Source organism: Xenopus laevis, chromosome 4S, assembly GCF_017654675.1.
Source record: "Xenopus laevis strain J_2021 chromosome 4S, Xenopus_laevis_v10.1, whole genome shotgun sequence".
In the NCBI taxonomy this organism is placed as follows: domain Eukaryota; kingdom Metazoa; phylum Chordata; class Amphibia; order Anura; family Pipidae; genus Xenopus; species Xenopus laevis.
This window is the reverse complement of record NC_054378.1, coordinates 70173156-70200702: the sequence shown is the minus strand read 5'-3', so window position 1 is coordinate 70200702 and position 27547 is coordinate 70173156. Positions and strand designations below refer to the sequence as shown.

At 37.9% G+C, this 27547-nt stretch overlaps 1 protein-coding gene across 7 annotated transcripts in view; it reads right to left on the bottom strand.

Moving 5' to 3' along the window:
- Nucleotides 1-2563: 2563 nt before the first annotated feature.
- The window catches only part of LOC108715547 (CMP-N-acetylneuraminate-beta-1,4-galactoside alpha-2,3-sialyltransferase), a 139420-nt gene continuing 114436 nt past the window's right edge, over nt 2564-27547 (bottom strand). For all 7 annotated transcript variants that reach the window (XM_018260813.2, XM_041561436.1, XM_018260809.2 and 4 more), the window contains 3 exons: nt 12625-12771; nt 6117-6263; nt 2564-4340 (listed from right to left, as the gene is read on the bottom strand). In XM_018260813.2, the coding sequence (XP_018116302.1) occupies nt 4251-4340; nt 6117-6263; nt 12625-12771 (384 nt within the window). In that variant the 3' untranslated portion in view covers nt 2564-4250. The remainder of the gene's footprint in view (nt 4341-6116; nt 6264-12624; nt 12772-27547) is intronic.

Here is a 27547-nt window from a genome sequence, read left to right as displayed (position 1 = left end):
TATGGGAGCCTTTCCATAATTCGGACCTGTCCAGATAACACGATTCCGGATCATATACCTGTATTATCATCATGGTATCTAACCAACCCGATTATAAAGCAGCTGCACACAAGCCTATCATTACTAAACACAATGCCGATCGTTGGAATCTGGGTTTGGCAGATGCCAGGAGAAAACTCTCTGCCTAAATGTGTAGAGCCAACAGTAGTTTGGTGGAGGAGGAATAATGGTCTAAGCCTGTTTTCCCTGGTTTGGGCTCGCATCCCTGGTTTCACTGAAAACAAACCTTAAATGGGTAGTTCACCTTTAAGCTAACTATTCTTAGCAACTTCCCAATTTCTTTTAGTTCTTACATTTTTTTGTTTTCTTCTTCTGACACTTTCAAATTGGGGTCATTGACCCCAAACACAAAAAAAAACAAAAAAAAAACCCCTATTGCTCTAGGAGGCTACGCTCTCCTATTTATCTTCCAGTCATTCAAACCACTGCCTTATTGACATGGCAAATTGGACCCTAGCAACCAGAAAGCTGCTGGAATTAGAGAGCTGCTGAACAAAATGCTAAATAATTCATACACCACAAAAAACATAACATTGAAGACGAACTGTAAATTGTCTCAGAATAATCACTGCCAACTTCATTATAAAAGTTCATTCAAGGTGAACTAACTAGCATGTACATGACATTCATAATATTTCTCTTCTAACTATTTTGTGGCAACAGTTTGGAGAAGGTCCTTTTCTTTTTCAGTACAATCATGCCCAATGACCAAAGTAACACACAGAACACTACAGAGAGCCCTGGCCTTATGAAAAGCCATTACCTGTCAGATGAATTTAAACAAGTGAGGTTGAGCCAGACAAGGTCCTCAACATCAGTGCCCAACCTTCGCCAATGTTTTTGCAACATGCAGTGGAAAGCCTGCACAAAAAAAGCAGCAGCAAAGGGAGGTCCAATCTCATATTAATACTCTTGGTTTTGCATTGACAAATTACAAGACAGATTCAATTACCTTGATCCTTGAAACCTTTATCTGCATTATGGCACTCCTGGAACTATTGTTGAACTCAATTCCACCTCTCCATCATTTAGCAGAGGGACAGGCTGCTCATTATTGTCAGAATGTTCACTTGCTGGTCCCATGTTTACTAAATGAAGTAATAACTCCAAAAACACCCAATGGACACAGTTGATGCTGGCTTTAGAAATAGATGCAGTGTTACAGCAGACAGGGCTTTTTGCAGCAGCATCAATGAGACAACAGCCATTTGGAAATAAATGTGTAACAATCTCGTTATCGGGAACCTTACTTAGTGATGGGTACACTCACAATGCACAGGGGACCCCTGGAGATTCTGGTGTTTACCGACGCCCTGTTGGGGCCCTGGGCTTTCTGCTGCGGAAAACACAAGGGAAAAGTGCAAAACAAACAACAAGTCCATAAACGAGGTACCGGCAAAGATTTAGAGGAGACATAGTCGAGAATCAGGTGAAAGGTTCAAGGCAGGGCGGCAGGAATCGGAGTCAGAAGTCAGGCAAGAGTCAATACCAGCAATACAAATCAAAGAATAAACCTTTTGGCTGGAACAGTAAACTGGAACCTATCTTGGGCACAGACAAAATGGAGGACAAGCCTTTTAAAGAGGATTTGGCGCCAATTTCGAATCCGGCACCACTTCATGAAGTCACGGCACTCAGCGCCATGACACCAGCGTCAGTTGGCCCGAGAACAAGGACTCCACGAGAGACGCGTCGGGAGGTAAGAGAATACAGCAATCTCCCAGCGAGTCTTACAAAATGTCACTTACCTATGTGATAAGGGGAATACCATCACCTTCCAACTGACAAATTAATATCATAACAAGAGACCAGTTCTTAGGAAGCCACAGTAATGTGAGTCTGTCAATCACTAAGGGACTGATTTCTCAAAAATTGAGTTGGCATTTTTTCTTGATTTGAGAAAAACGCAGACACAAGTCTGGATTCTGAACTGCAAGAAGTTGCCAGAAAAAAACCTGGGAAGTATGAGCTGTAGAGGCTGTATAGAAGTCATTGGGAATATCCTCTTTATTGATTTCTTTTTTTCCCTTCAGTTTATTAAAACATTCAGGTTTTTTAGACTCATTGAAAATGAACGGAACAATGTGATTCTCACTTGTGTGCAAGTTTTTTTCCATGATAAAAGGCACCAAAGAATATTCTGAAGTGAAAAAATAAAATAAAAATCGCTTGGGTTTTGGCTGCGTTTTCCCTGTTCTCATGCTTTTTCCCCTGCAAACTAAATTTTTAATAAATAGGGCCTTTAGTATTGTTCAGATGGTGGAGTAGCGGATGCTACATTTACCTCCAACGTTCTTTAGCATTCTGACTTTCTTTGTGTCTAATCACTTCTTAAATGTAAAATGCCAGCAGTAAGATTCATTATGTTACACAATTTATAATTTTTACAAAAGCCTAGGCTAGTGAATAAAGAGTGTGTGATGTGATATTTCACTTATGCTAAATCCCAGTTGAAATAATAGTGTAAATACCCAAGGATGGGAAAAATAAAATACGGCATAAAGAAATGCAAAGTTGGATTTTACTCAAGAAAATGAAAGCAGTCAGTTACCAGAGGAGTTGCGACACCAGTGCACAGCCAATGGCACCATGAGTTAAATGTCCAATGAAATGGATTGTATAGGTGTGCTTCCTTATGCTGGATGGAAAGGTAGACGTGATAGTGATAGTGTCGGCATTGTACACTCCCAAATGGCTTATGCATTGTGTATATTTTGTAAAGAAATGCACAGATTTATCATGCATTTCAATACAAATGTAAAAGCACTAGCACATTCATGATGCATGACCTTACTGATAATCCCATTGGATCCCTGCAAAGTGGCCATATTTCACTAACATCTAACCAACTATTGCTATGAAGATATTCGTAACTTTGACCCATGTGCCACCGACTTAAGATGGAAAATTATACAAGCCATGAAGTTTTACCTTTTAAATAATAATTGGGTATTCTTGCCAGCGCAGTGTTTTACATGCTTTGCCAATAATGCAAACAAAAAACAAGGCAAAATTTCAAGTATGTTAACGTTTTACTGAACTGGCTACTTTTTGGGACCAGATATGCACTGTAGCAGTAGGAGAAATGAATACTGAGGTTACAAATATCAAACCTGAAACCTACTGTTTTCCAGATTTCCAAATTTAAGAAGATATCATAAATAGACAGAAAAGAAATACAAAAGGTGTGGGGATATGCTTGCCAATAATTAAAAAGAATTCTCAAATCATTCACTGCAGGCTCTGCAACATGTTGTGAATTTTAATGAGAAATCCTATTAGCTGGATGATGATGTGATATTGTAATGCAAAATGTCACTCCATTTGCTAGCCAGTCTGACACAAAGGTAGAGGAATCAGGTTCTGGCGTATGCTTGTTTTCTTGATATGACATGTATTGTGGATATTTCTGTTTGTATCACATATACCTTTGTTGATGATGAATCGAACATGATTTCTGTGTGCAGAAAGTCAGTGCCCTTCACATTATTCATGCAAAAGGCAAAAACACGACAACAGGTCACAAAGTGCCCATTCTTAAGATTCCAACCTGATCCACAGTGAAATATTAACACTGATCGAAGCTTCTGGTGTTCACAACCTGTCAGCTTACCATTCCCACCCTTGATCGAATATTTTAAAACATTCTTCAATAACAAACAGACTGAACAAATCTTTGCTCATCGAAGTAATAGCAGCACCAACAATGCCCTAACCCTGGACGGTCATGGGTCCTAGTTGTACATAGGTTCTGCATAAAACAGCCAGAGATATGTTATAATGTGCATTAATATGAAACTATTAGTGTCTTGATATCCTTCCATCCATATCTCTGTCTCCCACGCAGAATAACTCCATGCTTTTATCTAAAATAATACTTTATACATTCAAAATGCACGTAGTGTACCTTTTGCACCTAAAATCCCAAACTAGAGGTACATTTGGCACAGTAACTTGTCCATTTAAAATAAAAGTCTGTTTCCAGATTAAAGTCATCGTTGTTGACAAGTACTTCTGTACTGCTTTCCGTTCTTATGGCCACTGGCTTAATTGAAGAACCAAACTTTCACTTGGAAGTGTGGACATCTGAAGGCATGCAAGCCTGTCTTGGGGCAGAAGATAAGCTCTGGTAACATTTGGTATCCATGCTTATTCAAATCAGCACAGCTTCTGCTCACACTCAGCTTCACTCAGATGCCATTAGTAAGATCATTAATTACGCGTGCTTTAACAAGCTTCTTTAGAAAATCCTTCTCCTTTTGGATGTTATGAGTCCAAGACTGGAATAGAATCAAGAAAGTTATTAGTTCCAAACATATCCTTATGTATTTTATTTATTCAACCTTTAAAGGAGAACGAAACTCCCCCTACCAAAAACCCCCTAAACTTTCAGGCATTGCCCCCATCCCCTCGATGTGCATTCGTTTAAAAAAGATAAAAACCATTTTCAAAAAAAAATCTGAACCTTAAATGCAGAGAAGCGCAGTGGAGCGTCGGGTCTCCATCTTCCGGCTCTTCATTTTGTCTTTGGGTCTCAACACTGATTTGCGCATACGCAGTTCCTGACTTGGCCCAACTGCACGTGCTCCGTGAGAAGATGAAGACCCGGCGCTCCACTGCGCTTCTCTGCATTTAAGGGTAAGATTTTTTTAATGTTTTTTTGTTTTAAAACTACTGCACATCACGAAGGAGGGAGAGGGGCAATGCCTGAAAGTTTAGAGGAGGGCTTTTGGTAGTGGGGTTAGTTCTCCTTTAACAATATTTTACCTTTTTCATTTCAATTTGTCGGATTTAGCTATCAACATAAATGGTACATATCAAATTAGCGGTAGAGCCTCTGAGACAAAATACAAATGGATATAACCTTGCTTTGTCTATTTATAAAGCAGTGGATCATCCCATACAGCATGTGGTGAATGAGCACACCACCAAAAGAAAATGCTTCCATATGCTTTGCTATTCCGTTATTTATTTACAAAGACACATGACATGACCCTTATATTGTTCTAGAAATGATTAAACTGTCGGACTTTCTATATGTAGCAACCCACTGAAGAGTACAGGTCAGTTATCTGCATCCACATCCCTACAGACTGACCCTTTGATGTATTGCCTTGATTTGTGTCTTTTCTTTTTTGGTCTTCAAAGGCAAGTTCTCTTGCTCTGAAATCATCCTCTGGCAATGCTTACATGCTACTGAACTTGTAATCTGATACCGAGAAGCGTAAGATATGTAAATCTATAGTCAAAATGCAATGTGCAATGTTAAAAATGCTAAGCAGGCATTTTATGATAAGCATTTAAATAAAGCAGTAGTAACAAAAAAAAAAACAAAAAAACTTTGCTACTTGGAAATGTATTCTTACAACCATGGTGGAAAAACAAGAGAAGACCAAAGCAAGTGTTTGCTGACTGGTTCCTGCACACAAAATGTTTAGGTCATGGTGCAGGTGCAACCTAAATTTTTGAGACGCGGACCCGACCCAAACCTGCAACCCGATCCGCTATCTGCATATTTACCCACTTGGATCTGGTACCTGACCTGGCCCACAACAGCCTCATATGCAACCCACCTACCATCATTAAACAGGAAGTGCTGTTGCTGCAAACTGGAAGTAACATCATCAGAAGTGGGTGGAGACAAAAAAAATAGTAGTAGAGAAAAATATAGACAATATAACATAAGATACGAAATATAGATGAGACCCACAACCCGCAGCTATACCTGCACCTGGAAATCCTACTCTCATCCCGCAGGGTACCTGTTTTTTTTGCGAGTAACCCGTGGGTGCAGGACTGATGGGGTATCAAATCAACAGTGGAGAAAATTAAGAGCCGCACACGTTGAACTTACACATTTGTTGTGCCACAGAGTTATCCTTTTTCATGTGTAAATGTGTAAAACCCCTTTTAAATGCAATGTGTGTTCTGCTCCTACTTCTCTCTACTGAAGACCAGAAGACCATCTGATATCCAATAAGACAATTTATTTAAGAACATGCTAATTATTTAATGCAATCAACATATTTGGTGGGAAATTTTAAAGCAACTATTACCTCTTTAATTGCTGCCATCTTGATAGTCTCATAATAGTGCAGCGGAGCATTCGGCAGGGCCATGTCATAGCCAAATCCTGCGACTGCCACCTCATCACAGTTATGTAGTGCCATAGTTATGGCAACACTACCCAGCGTTGGGATATTCTGTGTTGAAAAAGAAAATGACATGTATCAATCATACCATTAGTTTATTCTAAATGCACATTAAGATATAGCACTGTAATTAGAATGTAATTTGAGACTTTGGACAACCATAATTGTATTACAATTTCTGTGGTCATCTAGAACTTATTTAGAACCTTGTGTTTCCAGTTTAAAACATACTGTAAAATTCATAAAAGGAGACTCTAAGGACATGGGTCCAACTTCATTTTATATACTTTTTAAAACAATGTTTAAAGGACAAGGCAATCCAACATTTAAATGTGTAATGTTTCAAAATAAGAAAAAAATTATGCAAAGTGCAGTCAGTCATTTAGCACCCCTTTTCTTTTTCTTTTTTTTTACAGTAGGGCCAAACGGTTTATAGAGAAAACTCAGGCTTGGATTTGTGGGCAGGCCACAAAGGCCTGGGTGGCAAAGTTTGGGGGCGGCATGCTGCCCTCATCTTCACAGGGGATTGGGCAGTTTGAATCTCCCATCCACCCACTTCCCAATGGAAGTGATCGGGAAAGGGGAAGAAGCAGAGGTACAAGGTCGTAACAGAATTACAAGCAGCTGCGGCGATTGGGGGCATAGGTTGCGGTGAAAAGGGGGTGCATGCGGGTGGGAAGGTGCGTGCAAGAGGGGTGGGGGAGTTCTGTGAGGGGGGGCCTAGGGCCGCAGTGCTCTTAAATCTGGCTCTGGGGACGCTCACGTATTACTTATAATTGGGCTGACTCCAACACGATTCCTTGGGCTGAGTGTCCTGGGCTGAAGTAAGCGCAGTTCACCAGAGTGGTATGTCCTTAATAAAATATTTTGCCAATGCTATGTTCAATTTAAATAAACAAATAAAAGCATTTGGGCCCCTAACTTATCTTCCCAGCCACTACTGAATTGCTTAACATAATTTACTGTGAAAAAAATAATTAGCCAAGACCAAAGAAAAGCCTAAACGTGGAAGCTTTTCCCAAACAAAACAATGTACCTTTCTGATTTTAACTTCTAAAAGCAAGCCTGTTAAACGATGGAAAAACCTTCCCCAACAATAAAATATAAAGATAAGATAGCAAGGAGTACCATGATTGTATAAAAATGTGAAGCTGTAGGCCGGGTGCTTTTATACTAGTCATGAAGAACGCTTCTTGACCTCTACTATCCTCAGATTTAACATTGGGGGGGGGGGTGTTACATTATGAGCGTGCGCACGAGGGCAAGCACACATGCTCTCTAGCACCGGAGCACTGGGGAGTTTTCAGTCCCAGTGCTTCATAGGATGTGGCGGGGGCGGCATGCCGCCCCTAAAATGTCGCTGTTCTGGGCCTTGGCCTTTGTGACCTTACCTCAAATCCAAAAACAAATTCGAATTTGGTTTGGTTTGGTATTCGGCTTAATCTTTTGCGAAGGATTCGGCCGAATTCAAAATAGTGGATTCGGTGCTTCACTAATATTATATATATTACACAAGTTTCCATGAAGCATGTGACAAGTGACATCACTAAACACCATTGATACGGATATATTTAACAGACTGACTTTTGCTGAAAGGGAGTGGCCTTTAATACCCAAGGCTCCCAGCATGCTTTGCGGCTCAGTGACATCATACATTTTTAAACAAATATTCCATTTCAACAATAATTAAAAATTTTACAAGTACATGTACAGAATACAAAATAAAAGGTAAAAAAGAAAACTCATTTAAACAAAGTTTAGGTTCCCAGCTATGCTAATGCCTATGCACAGCTGCCAATCATTAGGACACCCCATTATGTTTCACCAAACCCAGAGCAAACTGAACAAGTTGGAAAACTCAGATAAAACTCGTACCCCCATATGTAATAAAAGGCACTCAGTTTGTCCAGGAGCAGTATCCAATTGCAACCAATCAGATGTTTGCTTTAAAACAAGTGGTCAGTAAATGTTACCTGCTGATTGGTTGCTAGTTACTAGAGTTACTGCTTCTGGGGGTTGCGTCTGGGCAAACCCCATAAATGTTTAAAGTTTGCACTCCAAACGTATGTTGCATGTTTCAGTGGCAAGTTAAAAGTTTTATTAGAGAACAACTAATGTTTTAATGCATTAGCACGTGGATTTTAACCCTGTTGTTGCCATGTTGGACAGAGGGAAAAAAATGTTTTATTGGTGAGAATGATGTAGCACAGACATGAGAAGTAATGAAAAGAAATTAAGAAGGAGACAGAAAAGAAGAAAGTACTCTCCTCCACAAATATCTAAAAAATAATAAACATTATTTAAGCCACATGTAAACACTGTACAATACTCTGAGCTACCAGATTATTTGAAGATTTTAAATAATGTGTTATCTAACATAAAACTGGTCAAATTTCATAATTTAGCTGCCAGTGGAGCATTTGGAAGGATCTCATTTCATATTCTGTAACGTTAGATTATGATAATCGTCAAGGGACTAACGTGGTCATAAAGAATGCCATTTATTTAGTAAGGATGGTATTAATTATCTGTTAATATGTAGCTAGCAATCTTCATGTCATTAATTCCTGCAGAGGACGAGGATCGTTTCATGTGAAGCTCTGGCCTGTCCCAAGCAGGAGAAATGGACAGACCAGATGGAAACACTAATTCAGCTCGGGGATGAGATTAATCACCCATATGTCATGATGCAAACCTAGTGAAAGTTGGCGATCATTTCTCCAGACAAACCAAGCACTGCTGTAATATGCACAAGTAAACATTCTCATTTTCTTCCTTTTATTTAAACACAACACAGTGCTGCCTTGCATTTCCCTTTTGTTTCTCTTAGTTTGAATGAAAAAGAATAGTTTTTTCACAGTAAAAATAAACGATAAAGCTAGTAAGTACCCTTGGCAAGTATCTTAAATTTGTAGTTTTTAGATTTCCAAGGTACAAGCTGCCCGTTTCAAGGATCCTTTAGTTCATAACAAGGTTTGAGCAGTATTAAACTCAAGCTGTTCTGTGCAATTAAAGGAACAGTAACAGCAAAATGTTTTTAAAGTAATACAATTATAATGTACTCTACACTGTTGAAATGGTGTGTTTGCTTCAGAAATACTACTATTGTTTATATAAACAAGCTGCTGTGCAGTCATTGGGGCAGCTAATCAAAGTGGAGATACAAATTCTGTGGTATACAATGGGATTACACATAGCTTATCTGTTATCTACTGTGAATGCTATGCTTGAATGGCTGCCCACTGCTACCCAGCAGTTTGTTTATACAGGTATGGGACCTGTTATCCAGAATGCTTGGAACCTGGGGCTTTCTGGAAAACAGATCTTTCCATAATTTGGATCATACTTTAAGGGGCCGATTCATGAAGCTCGAGTGAAGGATTCGAATTGAAAAAACTTCGAATTTCGAAGTGTTTTTTGGGCTACTTCGACCATCGAATGGGCTACTTCGACCTTCGACTACGACTTCGAATCGAACGATTCGAACTAAAAATCGTTCGACTATTCGAGCATTCGATAATCGAAGTACTGTCTCTTTAAAAAAAACTTCGACCCCCTACTTCGGCAGCTAAAAGCTACCGAAGTCAATGTTAGCCTATGGGGAAGGTCCCCATAGGCTTGCCTATGTTTTTTTGATCGAAGGATATTCATTCGATCGTTGGATTAAAATCCTTCGAATCGTTCGATTCGAAGGATTTAATCGTTCGATCGAAGGAATAATCCTTCGATCGTTCGATCGTAGGATTTGCGCTAAATCCTTCGACTACGATATTCGAAGTCGAAGGATTTTAGTTCCGAGTCGAATATCGAGGGTTAATTAACCCTCGATATTCGACCCTTCATACACCTGCCCCTAAGTCTATAGAAAATCATGTAAACCTTAAATAAACTCAATAGGCTGGTTTCAATTCTAGCAAAGATTAATTATATCTTAATTGGCATCAAGTACAAGGTACTGTTTTATTATTGCAGAGAAAAAGGAAATCATTTAAAAAAAAAAATTGGATTATTTGGATAAAATGGAGTCTATGGGAGATGGCCTTTCCATAATTTGGAACATTCTGGATAACATAACTTGCGTTAAAATTATTTGATGGATAAAAAGAAATTGTAATAGTTAATGGATTAACAGTGTAAATATTACTCCAATACGATTAACACTTTCACACTCTCCTATTAGTCATCCAAGACTCAAAGGTTAGAACTCCACAAGCGTTTTTCATCGGATCAAAGCCAGCCGACAAGTTAGATGGAGACCGAGGAGTTAAGATTCTAATTGGACTTCATGAAAAAGTCGCAGGTAAAAACGACATTAAATCCGAAGCAACACGACTGTCAGATGTGGATGCAGAAAGCAGAATCTTCATCCGACAGTCAGACCGTGTAGTTGTTACCTCTGACCATTTATTCAGACCAATTATCTCTTCATGCGTGCGACTCCATCCGACTTGTTGTGTGCGTTTTGTCAGCGGGCGTCGATCCGACAAAAAACGCTTGTGGCGTTCTACCCTAAGGGTTAGTTCACACAAGGAGATTCGGGGAGATTTTTTTGCCTGGCGACTAATCGCCTCTTCTTCTGGACGACAATCTCCCTGAACTGCCTCAGCGTGTCTTCCCATCCGCTATAATAAAAAGTCGCCTGCGCTAAAGCACACGCGGCACTTCGTTTTCCGAAGTCGCCATAAGTTTCCCAGTGAGGCAACTTCGGAAAACGAAGCGCCACGTGTGCTTTAGCGCAGGCGACTTTTCATTATAGCGGATGGGAAGACACACGGAGGCAGTTCAGTTCTTAATCTCTTTCTCATGGGAACCAGACTAATTCAGATATGCAAATTGGATTAGAACTGTTATCAGATGCAGTAAGACATCTCGCTTTATTGAAGGGGAAATAAAAACCTTCATAAGCAGCATGGTCACCCATTTTTAGGCCCTAAACCAAGTTAAGAATCCTTCCACTAAAGAGATGCTAGCACGCAACAGAAACCCTAAAACAACACCCGTGTTTAGCACTGGAACTTGTGGAATGCCAAATCTTAACAGTATCAATAAAAAATATATGCATTCATTAATTTGCAAAAGCAAACAGTGTGACAGCTCATATGATGAAAGTTACGTATATTTGTATATGGGGTATATTTGCCCTTTAAATATGACAAAGGTAGACTGGAATCCAAGCACAAGAGCTAAGGCTACACAGAGACCATAGATTCATTTTTACTGGGACCAAAACGGCTCTCTGCAGAAAAACAGTATGGAACATAATCTTCCTTCAGCGCAAATAAAAGGAGAACACAATATTTAATATACCGTAAGTAACTGTATAGGCAAGGTCTACTTCTTTTACAGTTTCTGTTCCATTGTGAAATTTAAGTACAGTTGTCTTTCAATTACCCTACACACTTTATTTTCCAAATAGCAAGATAACCTTGTCTGACCTGCAACTCATTTATCTGAGTAATGCATGCTAGCAATGCATTGTTATTAGTCTTTTTGACACCTCTTCTTCCCAGATGTGGAGGAGCTGGATGGGTTAAGAGTGCAAACCCTATAATATCTCCCAGTCCAGAGAGGTACTGATAATGCAGTTAAATAGGCATGCAGAAGATTGAATCTGAAACACATTAACTGGACAAATCAAAGGACTGAGATTAAATGATGGTAATACTTATCATCTGCAAGCTTTAAAGCAAATAGAGAAGCAATGACTGTATGGAGAATCTAGCAGTGGCGGTACAGGCTGTTTTCAAGGGCTGGACACACACACCATAATTTGGTAACATGACCAAAACAGCAATGCATTTTCAATGCTGTTGTTTTCTGTTTCTGGAAGTTTAGGAACAAGCAGAAGAATTACACTATTATAAAAAATGTTAATTAAATGTGACACTTTTGGAAAATATGACTTTATTAGTAAAACTCATTTGTTTGGAAGTCACACCGTGGCAATAAAAGCACCCCTAGAATGTCACAACAGCATTTCTTTTTTTTTGTCTGTTGTCCTTTTTATTGTTTTTTACAGAAAAAGAACACACAATAAAAGCAGATGAACAAGTGCACATATGCATAATATCTACCGTGTCAAACAGTGATGAAGTAGTTAACATAATGTAAAATAAACAATAATGGAACTGAATTTTGCACCACGTCTGAAGATTTGTATGCATATTTAGAGATAGCAAATATTCAGAATAGCCAGTAAACTAATATAGCAACCATTTAGACCAAGGACAGCACTGTTTTAGAGATCTTTCTGCTCAGTCTGTGGGCTGATCTGACAGATAATGCACCAATCAATAGATAAATCAAAACAGATCACCAGAAATGAACATAATCTGTAAACTGTATATTTTCTCATCTTTTGCAGTATAATTTTATTTTGTATCAACATTAAGGGACACATTTATACACTTACCCCTCTTCCCATCAACCCATTATTGAATGGCAACCCAATAAAGCTGAAGGCGGCTTCCTGAATAAAGTATGGATTTAAGATACGGATCTCATGTGGTTCACGTGGAACACGCGTGGCTACAGACTTCCAAAATCCATCAGAGGCACTCTATGGAGGAAAAAAAACAATAATAAATATTGAGGTTTTTTTTGACAAAAGAATCTGCTACTATTGTAATGCAAGTAGAAAACAGCAACAGACACACTAAGTAAGAATTTAACAGAATACACGTTGTTTCAACAAATTAGGTATGGCACAAATGACAGCAAATACTTCTTTACCCTAGTGTTTTATCCATGTTATTAAGTGATTTCCCTAAATATAATCCATTTTGTTGAGATTCTTGTTATTGTAGCAGCTTAGGTTTAAAGCATGCAATGTAATAGTGAATGACGGCCCCAAAATGTAGTTCCAAGAAATGTAAAAATAATATGCATTTTTTCAGAGTTATTAGTGATTTTTACAATTATTTATCAAAGATAATGCAGTTAAGAGAAGCTTTTGTCTGCCCTTTGTTAATTTCCCTTTACAGTTGAGCAGACTAAGTAAACAATGGACCATAAATCAGAACTCTCCACCCAAGACCCCAGTTCCCACAATGACCTGCTCCGCTAATCACAGAAAAAGCAAGGCATTGTGGGAATCTGAGTCTTAGCTAGAAGAGACGTGACCAATGCAATGTTGCAATAGAGAAAGGAGAGGAGGGAAATGTAAACGAAAGAAACTGCTTTCAACAGCAATTGAATTTACAAATAACAGAAAACATTTACTGGAAAGCTGCTTCCAGACTGACATTTTCTTTCATTACCCAAAACACATTTGCTAAAATTGGCCTCTTTACATGGTAGTTTGGTACATGCCTCCAGCTGCAGTGTAGAAGGAATTTTCATCTTACACGGATTCTTAAGGTATGTCCTTAAGTGTAGTAATTTAAATAAACATTAACTTTCTTAAGAGGGATGTTTTACTGCACTTTAAAAGGGCTACACTTATAATAAAAGCGGAGAAGCAGAAAAGTTAGACAAGTGCCCCTGTATAGCCCTAGGGAGCCCTCTGCATTTGAGGTTATGGCCTCACTTTCATTGATAGGACGAGTCCCATAAAACATACCTGTGCTGGTATACCAGCATACCAGAAACATTAGTGGTCATACAAATATTCTAATCTAATTATTTCAGTATTTTATCTCTACAAGGCAGCAAAGCGTTTACTTGTGGTTTCTTTATACTGTTTTTTTTACAGCTTTTTGTTTATAGTGACATATACTGTATCATAACAGCCATGGTGGGTCTTTCAGCATGTCAAGGAGTCTGCTGGTGGGACCCTCTGTATGACATATCCCATCACTTTGGTCCATTTGGTCCAATTTATATCTAATGGGGCATACAATGGGCTCCACAGGGTGGAGCTTTGATGTTGCCACACGTCTGGTGCCGCTATAGTTAACAAGGAGCTTCCACCCACAGATACGGCATAGCTTACATTCAGACCCCTTACACCTCTGGGGGTAAAGTGGGAACTCGTTTTCTGTCCTTGAGATTTTGAGAACTATAGCTAAATGGCAGATATAAATTTGTTTTCATATACCTTATATCAGTAAGAGGTATATGAAAACAATATTTTAATGTAAAGGGGTGCTTGAATGGGAAAAAAGTCATACAACCTCTGCCCAATAACCAAAGGTTTAAGGAACTAAGATTAAGAGATTAAATAAAATATTGCCTGGTTTTACTTACCGCTATGTAGACACCATTTACATAACACAGTCATGCCTTATTTTCACTAAAATCCTTACACATCTCCTCCAGCTGTTTTTGTATTAAACCATTATTAAAAGCTTAACTAGTGAATCACGCAATTAGTGCTTATTAATTCTTCAGTTGTGTACAAGCATGTTCAACTATCCTTTAGGGCAAAAGAACAAACCTATGCTCAATGCACTGGAAGGACATGAAAGAAAAAGTGTCCAGCAGGATCATTATTAAAGTAAATGTAATTATTTTAAAAGTATTTTAATTGAAACAACCATCTTCTATAAATTATAACTACATTTGTTTTTTATCAATTCAACATGATCGGCAGAAGAACAACGGATTCTGTATGGAAATATTGTTAGACTTCAAAATATTTTATGGACAAGTATGAACAAGTTAACCATTCTTTTGTGTAATCGACACGCTAATGAAACAACAAAGACAACTCCAGATGCAACACATCTGTTTGGAGTAGCCCTTCCCTTGTTCCAAATACTATAATAAGACCAATGAGTAGCTGCACTGCTAATGACGATGAACCATCACAAGAATTGCTTGGTCTTTTTTGAATAAATATTTTTTTCTGCAAATGTCTTTTTCATGCTACAGAGGTTCATTATGAAAGCGCCCTGTGCCCATTTTAGCATTAAAACCATTACCTTTCTGGTGGTTAAATAATGAAATGTATTAATATTTAATTTAAAACACAATGGCAAACAATAGTAAAAAAATAATAAAATAAAGACGGCATGCCGTATTACATAGATTAATATTCATTGCATTAAAATTGATGCAGCAAACGTGTGGCTAAAGAATTGGAAGTGAGAATTTTCAGCACAAATTGTGTTTGATTTGCATTGAAACGTACTGTAGACACAATTGCATATGTTTTCACGCATGAGCAGCACTTGCATCAGTTGCTTCTCTACCTCATGGCCACAATTATCCTAAAACTATAGGGAAAAAACTGAATTGTGTGTAGAAAACATGCATTTTTAAACACTGCACTGCTGTAGATCTGTTGGATCTTGGCAGTTAAATTGCATTGTGTGAATGAAGAAATGTGACTATGAAAGAACTGGTAACAAAGAGAACAGCTGATATGAATTAAAGTCTGTGTTGTAAAAAAGGACTACAGTTGATATACATATAGTGAGCACAAACACATTTAAGTCACAAGAATCCAAAATGAATGAATATGCCTGTAGAACATTACACATAAGGACTGCATTAATACTGCAAAGGGAAACCATATCAAATTTTGTAAATCCTGAACATAAAGGATGGCTGCTCTGTTGCAGCTCTATTCCTCTGAGTAGACCAATACAGTGTTAGAATGAACTCTAGTGCTGAAATGCAGATCTATCCCATCATGATCCTGAGAGTTTAGATACTGCCAGTCCAAACAAAAAAGAGTGAATCTGTGAATCAGAACAGCCCCTAAAGCTGGCCATAGATGCAAAGATCCGATCGTTCGAATCCTCAAGCGATCGGACTTCCCCATCTCCCGACCTGCCACTAACCATTCAGATCAAAAATAAGAGATAAATCCATAGAGCTGTTACAACATCCAGATCTAAAGGAATTTCTTTAGCATTCAGGCAAAAATAAATAAGGCATAACTCTTTGGTTAACATTTCGGCAAAAACGTTGTGTTTTGTGCTGCGAAAAACAATATTTTTAAATAAATATGAGAAAAAAAATAAATTAATATTGCTAAGGCTAATATCCTTGGACAGATTCAACAGCCATATAGAAACTACTCACTTGAATGGATGTGAATTTTATCTTCTAAATTATGTGTATACCTTGAATCAGCAAGATGTGGGCTTTACCTAGAACAGCATCCTGTATATACACATTAAAGCACGGATACCTTCAATCGCCAATCAATGTATGTAAGTTTAAGCGATTTCTCACACTATGGCACTCTTACATATCTGAGGACTACTTGTCTCGCTTATGGATGTTTGAATAGCTCTGGAGGTGACAAAGCAAGCAGATGACTGGTCCTTAAATATTCTCATTATAAAGAAGAAAAGTTCTCTGCAGCTACTCCGCAGTTTTAAAGATTGCATTCACTTTTAAAGAATTGTTTCATGCTACTTTACTTTTTCAGGGTTTTACCAGGTCATAACTGGCACATATTAAAATAATTTCTTTACAGTACCTAATAATATATATATATATACATATATATATATATATATATATATATATATACATATATACATATATATATATATACATATATATATATATATATATATATATATATATATATATATATATATATATATAGTGTCTTCCAAAGCTCTATCCCTGGAGTTACCCACAGCAATCAATCAGAAGGAAACATTTAATGGTAACCTGTTTAAAAGCAAACATTTTACTGGTTTACAAATCAGACAGAGAAATTCCAGATCAGCATATCCTATGTATATATCATGAAGGGAGTTTAACTAAGGTTGGCAATGATTCCATTTTAATGGGTATCACAGCGCTGCGAAATATGCTGGCGCTATATAAATAAATGTAAAGAATAAAATCTGGTAAAATATTCCTAAAATATGATTTGTTTACAAATAAATGCATAAATCTGATCTATTTTAGCAAATATCAGATATGGTTAGCTAATATACCAAGTAAAGAGAGCACAATGTTCCAAACTTCGTGGCTAACACAAACAGTTTGGAGTATACGCTATAAAATTCCTAGTACTGAAGCATCTTCAGAATGGAAAGAATCTTAGACATCCTCTTCTGTTTAAAGACTTTTTTTGAAGATTGTTATTGTTTGTCAATCTTTCATTATATGTAACAATTTTTGAAAGATTTTCAATATGCACTATTTATATTTATGATTTAAATTCAAAGTATTACGCTAGAAGAGACAAAGTATGAAGACACAATTTACTGGGTGCTCATAATAATTTAAAGAAACTAACCATCCCACACTAGCACAGAGAGAGTTCCTAATACAGCCTGGGACTCTTTTTGTATGTTTGAAACAAATGTGCCAAGTTAGATGTACTTTTATGCTACTTAACCTTGGCATGATTCCACTACCCAATTAGTATAGACTTAGGGGCACATTTACTAAGGGTCGAATTTCAAAGTGGTAAAACTTTCGAAATTCGACCATCGAATTGTAGAATGTCAAAGTTTTTTTTTTGGAGTGAATTTAGCTGTTTTCGATCAAATTTAAATCGTTCGATTGATCATAGAAATCGTTCGAATTGAATTATTGGAACGATTTAATCGTTCAATCGATTTTCAAAAAAAAAAAAAAAAAAAAACTTCGACTTCTAAAAACTTAGCCAACTACTGGCTATAGGTTCTAGGAGGTCCCCATAGGCTAACATAGCAATTCGGCAGGTTTAAGGTGGTGAAGTGTCGAAGTTTTTTTAAAGAGACAGTACTTCAATTTTTGAATGGTCGAATATTCAAAGTTTTTCAATTCAAATCGAATTTTGGCCTATTCGATGGTTGAAGTACCCAAAAATTACTTAGAAATTCGAAGTTTTTGAATTCGAAAATTCACTTCAAATTCACTTCGACCCTTAGTAAATGGGCCCCTTAGTCTTAGGTTTTAAAAACTGTGAATTGCGGGTATCTCTGCTCAACAAAAGCTACAGTGGGGTAGGATCAGTATGTGAGATCAATGCTTTAGTCAAGGTACACTAACTTTATCCAAAAAATGCAAACAAACACAGAGGAGCAAGAAATATTTTATATATATATATATATATATATATTACTTAATTAATTTGACGTTTGCCAATATTATGACCATAACTAAAGACCCTTGTTTTTTTAAAAAATGTATGCACTACCAGAAGCATGTGCAGTGGTAACCAGAACGAGATTGGGGTTTAACTACCCTTTATAAAGTATACATTCTAATATCATAATATCGTAAAATACCCTAATTTTTTTTTTTAATAATTTCATGTGTTTTATTAATGTTGCCCGGGCTAAACAACAAGGTTTTTCATAGTCTGGTTCAGCCTTAAAAGAAGCCCACAGTTAATTGTGTAGCAATAGCACAGTCTTTAACTAATAATAAAATTTTCTATAGCAACATGACAGAGATGTTGTAATAACTTATATGTAACTCCCTTCATGAGAGAGATATATATATATATATGTATATATATATATTTATTAATTAATATTATATATATATATATATATATATATATATATATATATATATATATATACACACACATATACACAAATAATTTAATAAATTATACGTAACCACTTATTTCTCAGACTGAAACATATGCATGATTACAAAAAGACAAAGAGTGAACAAAAAGTTAACATTTAGGTCACCTGCAGGACACTTATTAGGTTGCTGGCAAAGTTGAATAGCAGCTGATAAGACTAAATCAACCTGACTTGCTAAGTAATCTTGAAAGCATTTCACCATTCATCAAGTTACTTATGTTAAATTATGAAACGTTTTAATGACTCAACACATACAGTTATTTTGATCACTACTAGATACCCGACACTGAATACAGACTATTACATTAATTAACATCTATTAGAATGAGCAAGTGATTGCAGAGTAAAGTTGCTAGGCTTTCCAAACACAAGTGGATTGCTTGAACCAAAGAAATTACTGTTTGGGTCAGAGCACAGTCATGAAAGAACTCAATAAATCTAAATAAATAAATAAATACAACCTTCAAAACTAACCAATGTAATAAAACATTATCACGTGGATTCTTAATTTATGGATTGGGACCCAAAAATGGTTTCCCCTCACCTTGTTTGGGGTGAGTCTCTATGATTCTATTTAATACAGTACCATACAATACATAAACAGGTATAGGATCTGTTATCCAGAAACCAGTTATTCAGCAAGATCTGAATTACAGGAAGGCCATTTCGAATAGACACCATTATATTCAAATAACTCAATTTTTAAAATCAATTTCCTTTATCTGTGCAATAATAAAACAGTACCTTGTACTTGATCCCAAGATAAAATTAATCCTTATTGGAGGCAAACCAATCCTATTGGTTTTAATGTTTACATTATTTTGTAGACTTAAGGTATGGAGATCCAAATTACAGAAAGACCTCTAATCAGGAAAACTACAGGCTCTAAGCATTCAGGATACCAGGTAATATACCTGTATCACGTTTCTAAAATCATGATTAAATAAAGTACATATTGTATTAGTAAACCTATTTATAGGTTGGCAAGTTTACTCATAAATAGGGTTGCTTAACCCTTTAAGTGCCACAGAACGTAGAATCTACGTTCTGTGGAAAAGTAACTTGAAATGCCACAGAACGTAGATTCTACGTTCTGCAGCACTTCCGGGTTCTGGAGCGGAGGAGCGGCTGTTAGAGCCGCTCGCTCCGTTCCGCTTCGATCCCCTGCCCCTAGGCAACGAGCAGAGCAGGGGATCGAGTGGCCCCTGGGGCGCGATCGCCCAGGGGCCCAAAAACAGCAGCAGGCACGTGTTCCTTACGTGTCCTGCTGCTGCAGCCTGCACTGCGCCGATCAGCTCCGCCCCCACAGCACAGAGACACGCAGATCGTCGCAGATGTCTTCCTGGGACCCCTCCACATCGTGTGCAACAGTCTTCAGCGACTTTTTCAGGTTAGTGCAACAATTACACACACAAACACACCAACACACACTTATTACAGTAATACACACTTAGATTCACACTTACACACACTTACACATACATTTTTGGGGATTGGGGGGGTCACTTACACTCACTGCACTTACACACACGTGCACACGCACACACGCGCACATAACATGTAATTTACCATTTGTACACACGCACACGCACATACATGGCATTGTGGCTTTTTTTTTTTTTTTTCTTATCGCATCGTCTCTTTTTTTTGCTGAAAAAAATGTTTTATTGCCATTACGAATAGCGTATTCGCTAACCGTACTGTGCAATATCTTTTGTATGTTATTTCGGTGATTATATTGCAATTTTGGGTATTTTGGTGCATTTTTAGCCATTTTATTGAATTTTTAGCCATTTTATTGCATTTTCAGCTCTGCATATGTTGTGTTCACTTGTTTCTAGCCGTATAACCTGTTTGGCCCAGCTAAAATATTCAAACTGTGTTTCTGACGGCCGATAACACTATTCTGGAAAAAAAACATTGATTTTTGTGGTTTTATTGGATTTTTTTTCATTTCACTCTTTACTGCCTTATTTTGTTTTGCCTTGTAAATTTTATCTACTATATATCCATTTGGGGGTCTCTGTGCGCCACATAGTTTGGTATATCTATGCATATTGGGCATCAAAGTGTTCAGTAGACCCCTGGCGTTCATATTTAGGATGTTTTATGCTGATACGTTACGAAATGTGGGGCATATAATGGGGTAAAATTCAAGCTTTGTGACGATTTTCAGAAATTTGATAAAAACCGTTATGTTCAGCATTGCTTTGCAGTTTGGCAGTTTGTAGTAGAAACACTTATTTACCCATATTGGATTCGTCAGAATGTGTACTTTCTGAAAATATATGGTTTTCTGGGGTCTCTGTACTGTTAGGGGGGTCTAATGTCGCATAATACACACACCAGGTGCTCATATTGCAGCAGCCAGCGCGTCAGCTGTGAAAATGTATATACACTATTGTCATTTGGTGGTCTCTGTGCGCCACATAGTTTGGTATATCTATGCATATTGAGCATCAAAGTGTTCAGTAGACCCCTGGCGTTCATATTTAGGATGTTTTATGCTGATAGGTTACGAAATGTGGGGCATATAATGGGGTAAATTTCAAGCTTTCTGACGATTTTCAGAAATTTGATAAAAAACCGTTATGTTCAGCATTGCTTTGCAGTTTGGCAGTTTGTAGTAGAAACACTTATTTACCCATATTGGATTCGTCAGAATGTGTACTTTCTGAAAATATATGGTTTTCTGGGGTCTCTGTACTGTTAGGGGGGTCTAATGTCGCATAATACACACACCAGGCACTTATATTGCAGCAGCCAGCGCGTCAGCTGTGAAAATGTATATACACTATTGTCATTTGGTGGTCTCTGTGCGCCACATAGTTTGGTATATCTATGCATATTGAGCATCAAAGTGTTCAGTAGACCTCTGGCGTTCATATTTAGGATGTTTTATGCTGATACGTTACGAATCGTGGAGCATATAATGGGGTAAAATTCAAGCTTTGTGACGATTTTCAGAAATTTGATAAAAACCGTTATGTTCAGCATTGCTTTGCAGTTTGGCAGTTTGTAGTAGAAACACTTATTTACCCATATTGGATTCGTCAGAATGTGTACTTTCTGAAAATATATGGTTTTCTGGGGTCTCTGTACTGTTAGGGGGGTCTAATATCGCATAATACACACACCAGGTGCTTATATTGCAGCAGCCAGCGCGTCAGCCGTGAAAATGTATATACACTATTGTCATTTGGGGGTCTCTGTGCGCCACATAGTTTGGTATATCTATGCACATTGGGCATCAAACTATTTAGTAGACCCCTGGCGTTCATATTTAGGATGTTTTATGCTGATACGTTACGAAACGTGGAGCATATAATGGGGTAAAATTCAACCTTTGTGACGATTTTCAGAAATTTGATAAAAACCGTTATGTTCAGCATTGCTTTGCAGTTTGGCAGTTTGTAGTAGAAACACTTATTTACCCATATTGGATTCGTCAGAATGTGTACTTTCTGAAAATATCTGGTTTTCTGGGGTCTCTGTACTGTTAGGGGGGTCTAATGTCGCATAATACACACACCAGGTGCTTATATTGCAGCAGCCAGCGAGTCAGCCGTGAAAATGTATATACACTATTGTCATTTGGGGGTCTCTGTGCGCCACATAGTTTGGTATATCTATGCATATTGGGCATCAAAGTGTTCAGTAGACCCCTGGCGTTCATATTTAGGATGTTTTATGCTGATACGTTACGAAACGTGGAGCATATAATGGGGTAAAATTCAAGCTTTGTGACGATTTTCCGAAATTTGATAAAAACCGTTATGTTCAGCATTGCTTTGCAGTTTGGCAGTTTGTAGTAGAAACACTTATTTACCCATATTGGATTCGTCAGAATGTGTACTTTCTGAAAATATATGGTTTTCTGGGGTCTCTGTACTGTTAGGGGGGTCTAATGTCGCATAATACACACACCAGGTGCTTATATTGCAGCAGCCAGCGCGTCAGCCGTGAAAATGTATATACACTATTGTCATTTGGGGGTCTCTGTGCGCCACATAGTTTGGAATATCTATGCATATTGGGCATCAAAGTGTTCAGTAGACCCCTGGCGTTCATATTTAGGATGTTTTATGCTGATACGTTACGAAACGTGGAGCATATAATGGAGTAAAATTCAAGCTTTGTGACGATTTTCAGAAATTTGATAAAAACCGTTATGTTCAGCATTGCTTTGCAGTTTGGCAGATTGTAGTAGAAACACTTATTTACCCATATTGGATTCGTCAGAATGTGTTCTTTCTGAAAATATCTGGTTCTCTGGGGTCTCTGTACTGTTAGGGGGGTCTAATGTCGCATAATACACACACCAGGTGCTTATATTGCAGCAGCCAGCGCGTCAGCCGTGAAAATGTATATACAGTATTGTCATTTGGGGGTCTCTGTGCGCCACATAGTTTGGTATATCTATGCATATTGGGCATCAAAGTGTTCAGTAGACCCCTGGCGTTCATATTTAGGATGTTTTATGCTGATAAGTTACGAAATGTGGGGCATATAATGGGGTAAAATTCAAGCTTTGTGACGATTTTCAGAAATTTGATAAAAACCGTTATGTTCAGCATTGCTTTGCAGTTTGGCAGTTTGTAGTAGAAACACTTATTTACCCATATTGGATTCGTCAGAATGTGTACTTTCTGAAAATATATGGTTTTCTGGGGTCTCTGTACTGTTAGGTGGTCTAATGTCGCATAATACACACACCGGGTGGTTATGTTGCAGCAGCCAGCGCGTCAGCCGTGAAAATGTCTATACATATTGTCATTTGGGGGTCTCTGTGCGCCACATAGTTTGGTATATCTATGCACATTGGGCATCAAACTATTTAGTAGACTCGTATGTTTATATTTAGGATGCTTTATGCTGGTAATGATACATGGACAATACGATGCTGGAAAGTTGAAGCTTTGAGGCAATTTTCAGATATTTCACCAAAACGGCCAAATTTGGCAAAGCCTTGCGACTCAGTAGTTTTGAGCAGAAAAGCATGGGTACCCATTTTAGATTCTGTAGAATGTGTACTTTCCAAAAATGTATGGGTTTGGGGGGTAAACATATATTTCTGTGTTTTTACACCACAAAAATGCAGTTAATGTGTTGATCTTTCATTAGCTGAAGTTACCCACAGGACTATTTGTATGCACTAACTTCATTTTGAGGCCTCTAAATGCCAGATACTTTGGTAAACCTATGAACAATGGCCACCAAACTGTTCGGAGGAACCCTGGCAATCACATTTAGGGTGCTTTTTCTTGGTGCATAACGATACATGGGTGATATGGTGCTGAGAAGTTGAAGCTTTGAGGCAATTTTCAGATATTTCACCAAAACCGACAATTGTGGGAAAGCCTTGCGACTCAGTAGTTTGGAGCAGAAAGGCATGGGTACCCATTTTAGATTCGGTAGAATGTGTACTTTCCAAAACTATATGGGTTTTGGGGGGCAAACATATATTTCTGTGTTTTTACCCCACAAAAATGCAGTCAATGTGTTGATTTTTCATTAGCTGAAGTTACCCACGGGACTGTTTGTATGCGCTAACTTCATTTTGGGGCCTCTAAATGCCAGATACTTTGGTAAACCTATGAACAATGGCCACCAAACTGTTTGGAGGAACCCTGGCAATCATATTTAGGGTGCTTTTTCTTGGTGCGTAACGATACATGGGTGATATGGTACTGAGAAGTTGAAACTTTGAGGCAATTTTCAGATATTTCACCAAAACCGACAATTGTGGGAAAGCCTTGCGACTCAGTAGTTTGGAGCAGAAAGGCATGGGTACCCATTTTAGATTCGGTAGAATGTGTACTTTCCAAAAATATATGGGTTTTGGGGGTAAACATATATTTCTGTGTTTTTACCCCACAAAAATGCAGTCAATGTGTTGATTTTTCATTAGCTGAAGTTACCCACGGGACTGTTTGTATGCGCTAACTTCATTTTGGGGCCTCTAAATGCCAGATACTTTGGTAAACCTAGGAACAATGGCCACCAAACTGTTTGGAGGAACCCTGGCAATCATATTTAGGGTGCTTTATCTTGGTGCATAACGATACATGGGCGATATGGTGCTGAGAAGTTGAAGCTTTGAGGCAATTTTCAGATATTTCACCAAAACCGACAATTGTGGGAAAGCCTTGCGACTCAGTAGTTTGGAGCAGAAAGGCATGGGTACCCATTTTAGATTCGGTAGAATGTGTACTTTCCAAAAATATATGGGTTTTGGGGGTAAACATATATTTCTGTGTTTTTACCCCACAAAAATGCAGTCAATGTGTTGATTTTTCATTAGCTGAAGTTACCCACGGGACTGTTTGTATGCGCTAACTTCATTTTGGGGCCTCTAAATGCCAGATACTTTGGTAAACCTAGGAACAATGGCCACCAAACTGTTTGGAGGAACCCTGGCAATCATATTTAGGGTGCTTTATCTTGGTGCGTAACGATACATGGGCGATATGGTGCTGAGAAGTTGAAGCTTTGAGGCAATTTTCAGATATTTCACCAAAACCGACAATTGTGGGAAAGCCTTGCGACTCAGTAGTTTGGAGCAGAAAGGCATGGGTACCCATTTTAGATTCGGTAGAATGTGTACTTTCCAAAAATATATGGGTTTTGGGGGTAAACATATATTTCTGTGTTTTTACCCCACAAAAATGCAGTCAATGTGTTGATTTTTCATTAGCTGAAGTTACCCACGGGACTGTTTGTATGCGCTAACTTCATTTTGGGGCCTCTAAATGCCAGATACTTTGGTAAACCTAGGAACAATGGCCACCAAACTGTTTGGAGGAACCCTGGCAATCATATTTAGGGTGCTTTATCTTGGTGCGTAACGATACATGGGCGATATGGTGCTGAGAAGTTGAAGCTTTAAGGCAATTTTCAGATATTTCACCAAAACCGACAATTGTGGGAAAGCCTTGCGACTCAGTAGTTTGGAGCAGAAAGGCATGGGTACCCATTTTAGATTCGGTAGAATGTGTACTTTCCAAAAATATATGGGTTTTGGGGGTAAACATATATTTCTGTGTTTTTACCCCACAAAAATGCAGTCAATGTGTTGCTTTTTCATTAGCTGAAGTTACCCACGGGACTGTTTGTATGCGCTAACTTCATTTTGGGGCCTCTAAATGCCAGATACTTTGGTAAACCTAGGAACAATGGCCACCAAACTGTTTGGAGGAACCCTGGCAATCATATTTAGGGTGCTTTATCTTGGTGCGTAACGATACATGGGCGATATGGTGCTGAGAAGTTGAAGCTTTGAGGCAATTTTCAGATATTTCACCAAAACCGACAATTGTGGGAAAGCCTTGCGACTCAGTAGTTTGGAGCAGAAAGGCATGGGTACCCATTTTAGATTCGGTAGAATGTGTACTTTCCAAAAATATATGGGTTTTGGGGGTAAACATATATTTCTGTGTTTTTACCCCACAAAAATGCAGTCAATGTGTTGATTTTTCATTAGCTGAAGTTACCCACGGGACTGTTTGTATGCGCTAACTTCATTTTGGGGCCTCTAAATGCCAGATACTTTGGTAAACCTATGAACAATGGCCACCAAAATGTTCAGAGGAACCATGGCAATCATATTTAGGGTGCTTTTTCTTGGTGCATAACGATACATGGGTGATATGGTGCTGAGAAGTTGAAGGTTTGAGGCAATTTTCACATATTTCACCAAAACCGATAATTTTGGGAAAGCCTTGCGACTCAGTAGTTTGGAGCAGAAAGGCATAGGTACCCATTTTAGATTCGGTAGAATGTGTACTTTCCAAAAATATATGGGTTTGGGGGGTAAACATATATTTCTGTGTTTTTACCCCACAAAAAATGCAGTCAATGTGTTGATTTCTCAGTAGCTGAAGTAAAGTCCTGATCAATTTGGATGTGCTAACTTCATATTGGTGTCTCTAAATGCCAGATACTTTGGTAAACCTATGCATAATGGGTATCAAACTGTTCAGTGGACCCCTGGCAATCATATTTCAGGTGCTTTTTCTTGGTACCTAATATAGTTTGGGATATGCAGAGCAGCAAAATAAAACCTTTGAAATGATTTTTCAGAATTTTGAATTTTTTTTTGAAAAACCGCTATGTTCAGACAAGCTTTTATGTTTGGTAGTTGGGAGTAGAGAGACATAGTTACCCATTTTGTAATCGGCAGAATGTGTACTTTTCAAAAATGTATGGTTTTCTGGGGTAAACCTACGGTTTCAGGAGTTTTGGCCTTGGAATCTAAAGCATGCCGTTTTCTGCCTTAGTGCTTTCAAAATTCGGCAATATACTGCCGGGAGTTTTTGAGGTACAGAAGTCCTAAATCTCCCTAAAACTATACATATCTGGTATTGGCACGTTCGAGAGACATAAGGCTTTCCAAATCAGTTGGATTTTCATCCGTAAAATGAAATATTTTTCTGGTATAAATTGATATACGATGAAAAATGGTAATTTTTCATTTTTTTTTGGTATTTAGCACTATAAATTTTTTTGCACAGGTGGAAATACATGAAAACTCAGGCAGATTTAGAAAGCTCAGTTTCTACCGAAAAAAACAATGTATAGTTTTCCTAGGTAAACTATAGGTTTCCCCTCAGAAAATGCCCCTAAAGTGAGAGAGCACAAAATGTTTCAAAAACGGCTGGCATTTCGCGTAACCAAAATGTGAAATTCTGCTGGCACTTAAAGGGTTAAGGAAAATTTTTTCCTTGTTTACTTTTAATATCTATTACTATTGCCTGCAGAAGTTTTGAACTACTGATTCCTTCAACATGGATTAGACATGTTAGTAAGGGTGTTGCCTCCAAGCCCATACGCATACAATGTTATAATGCAATTTATGTTGCAATCAAGGTTTTTCCCCCCCCCCCCTCATAT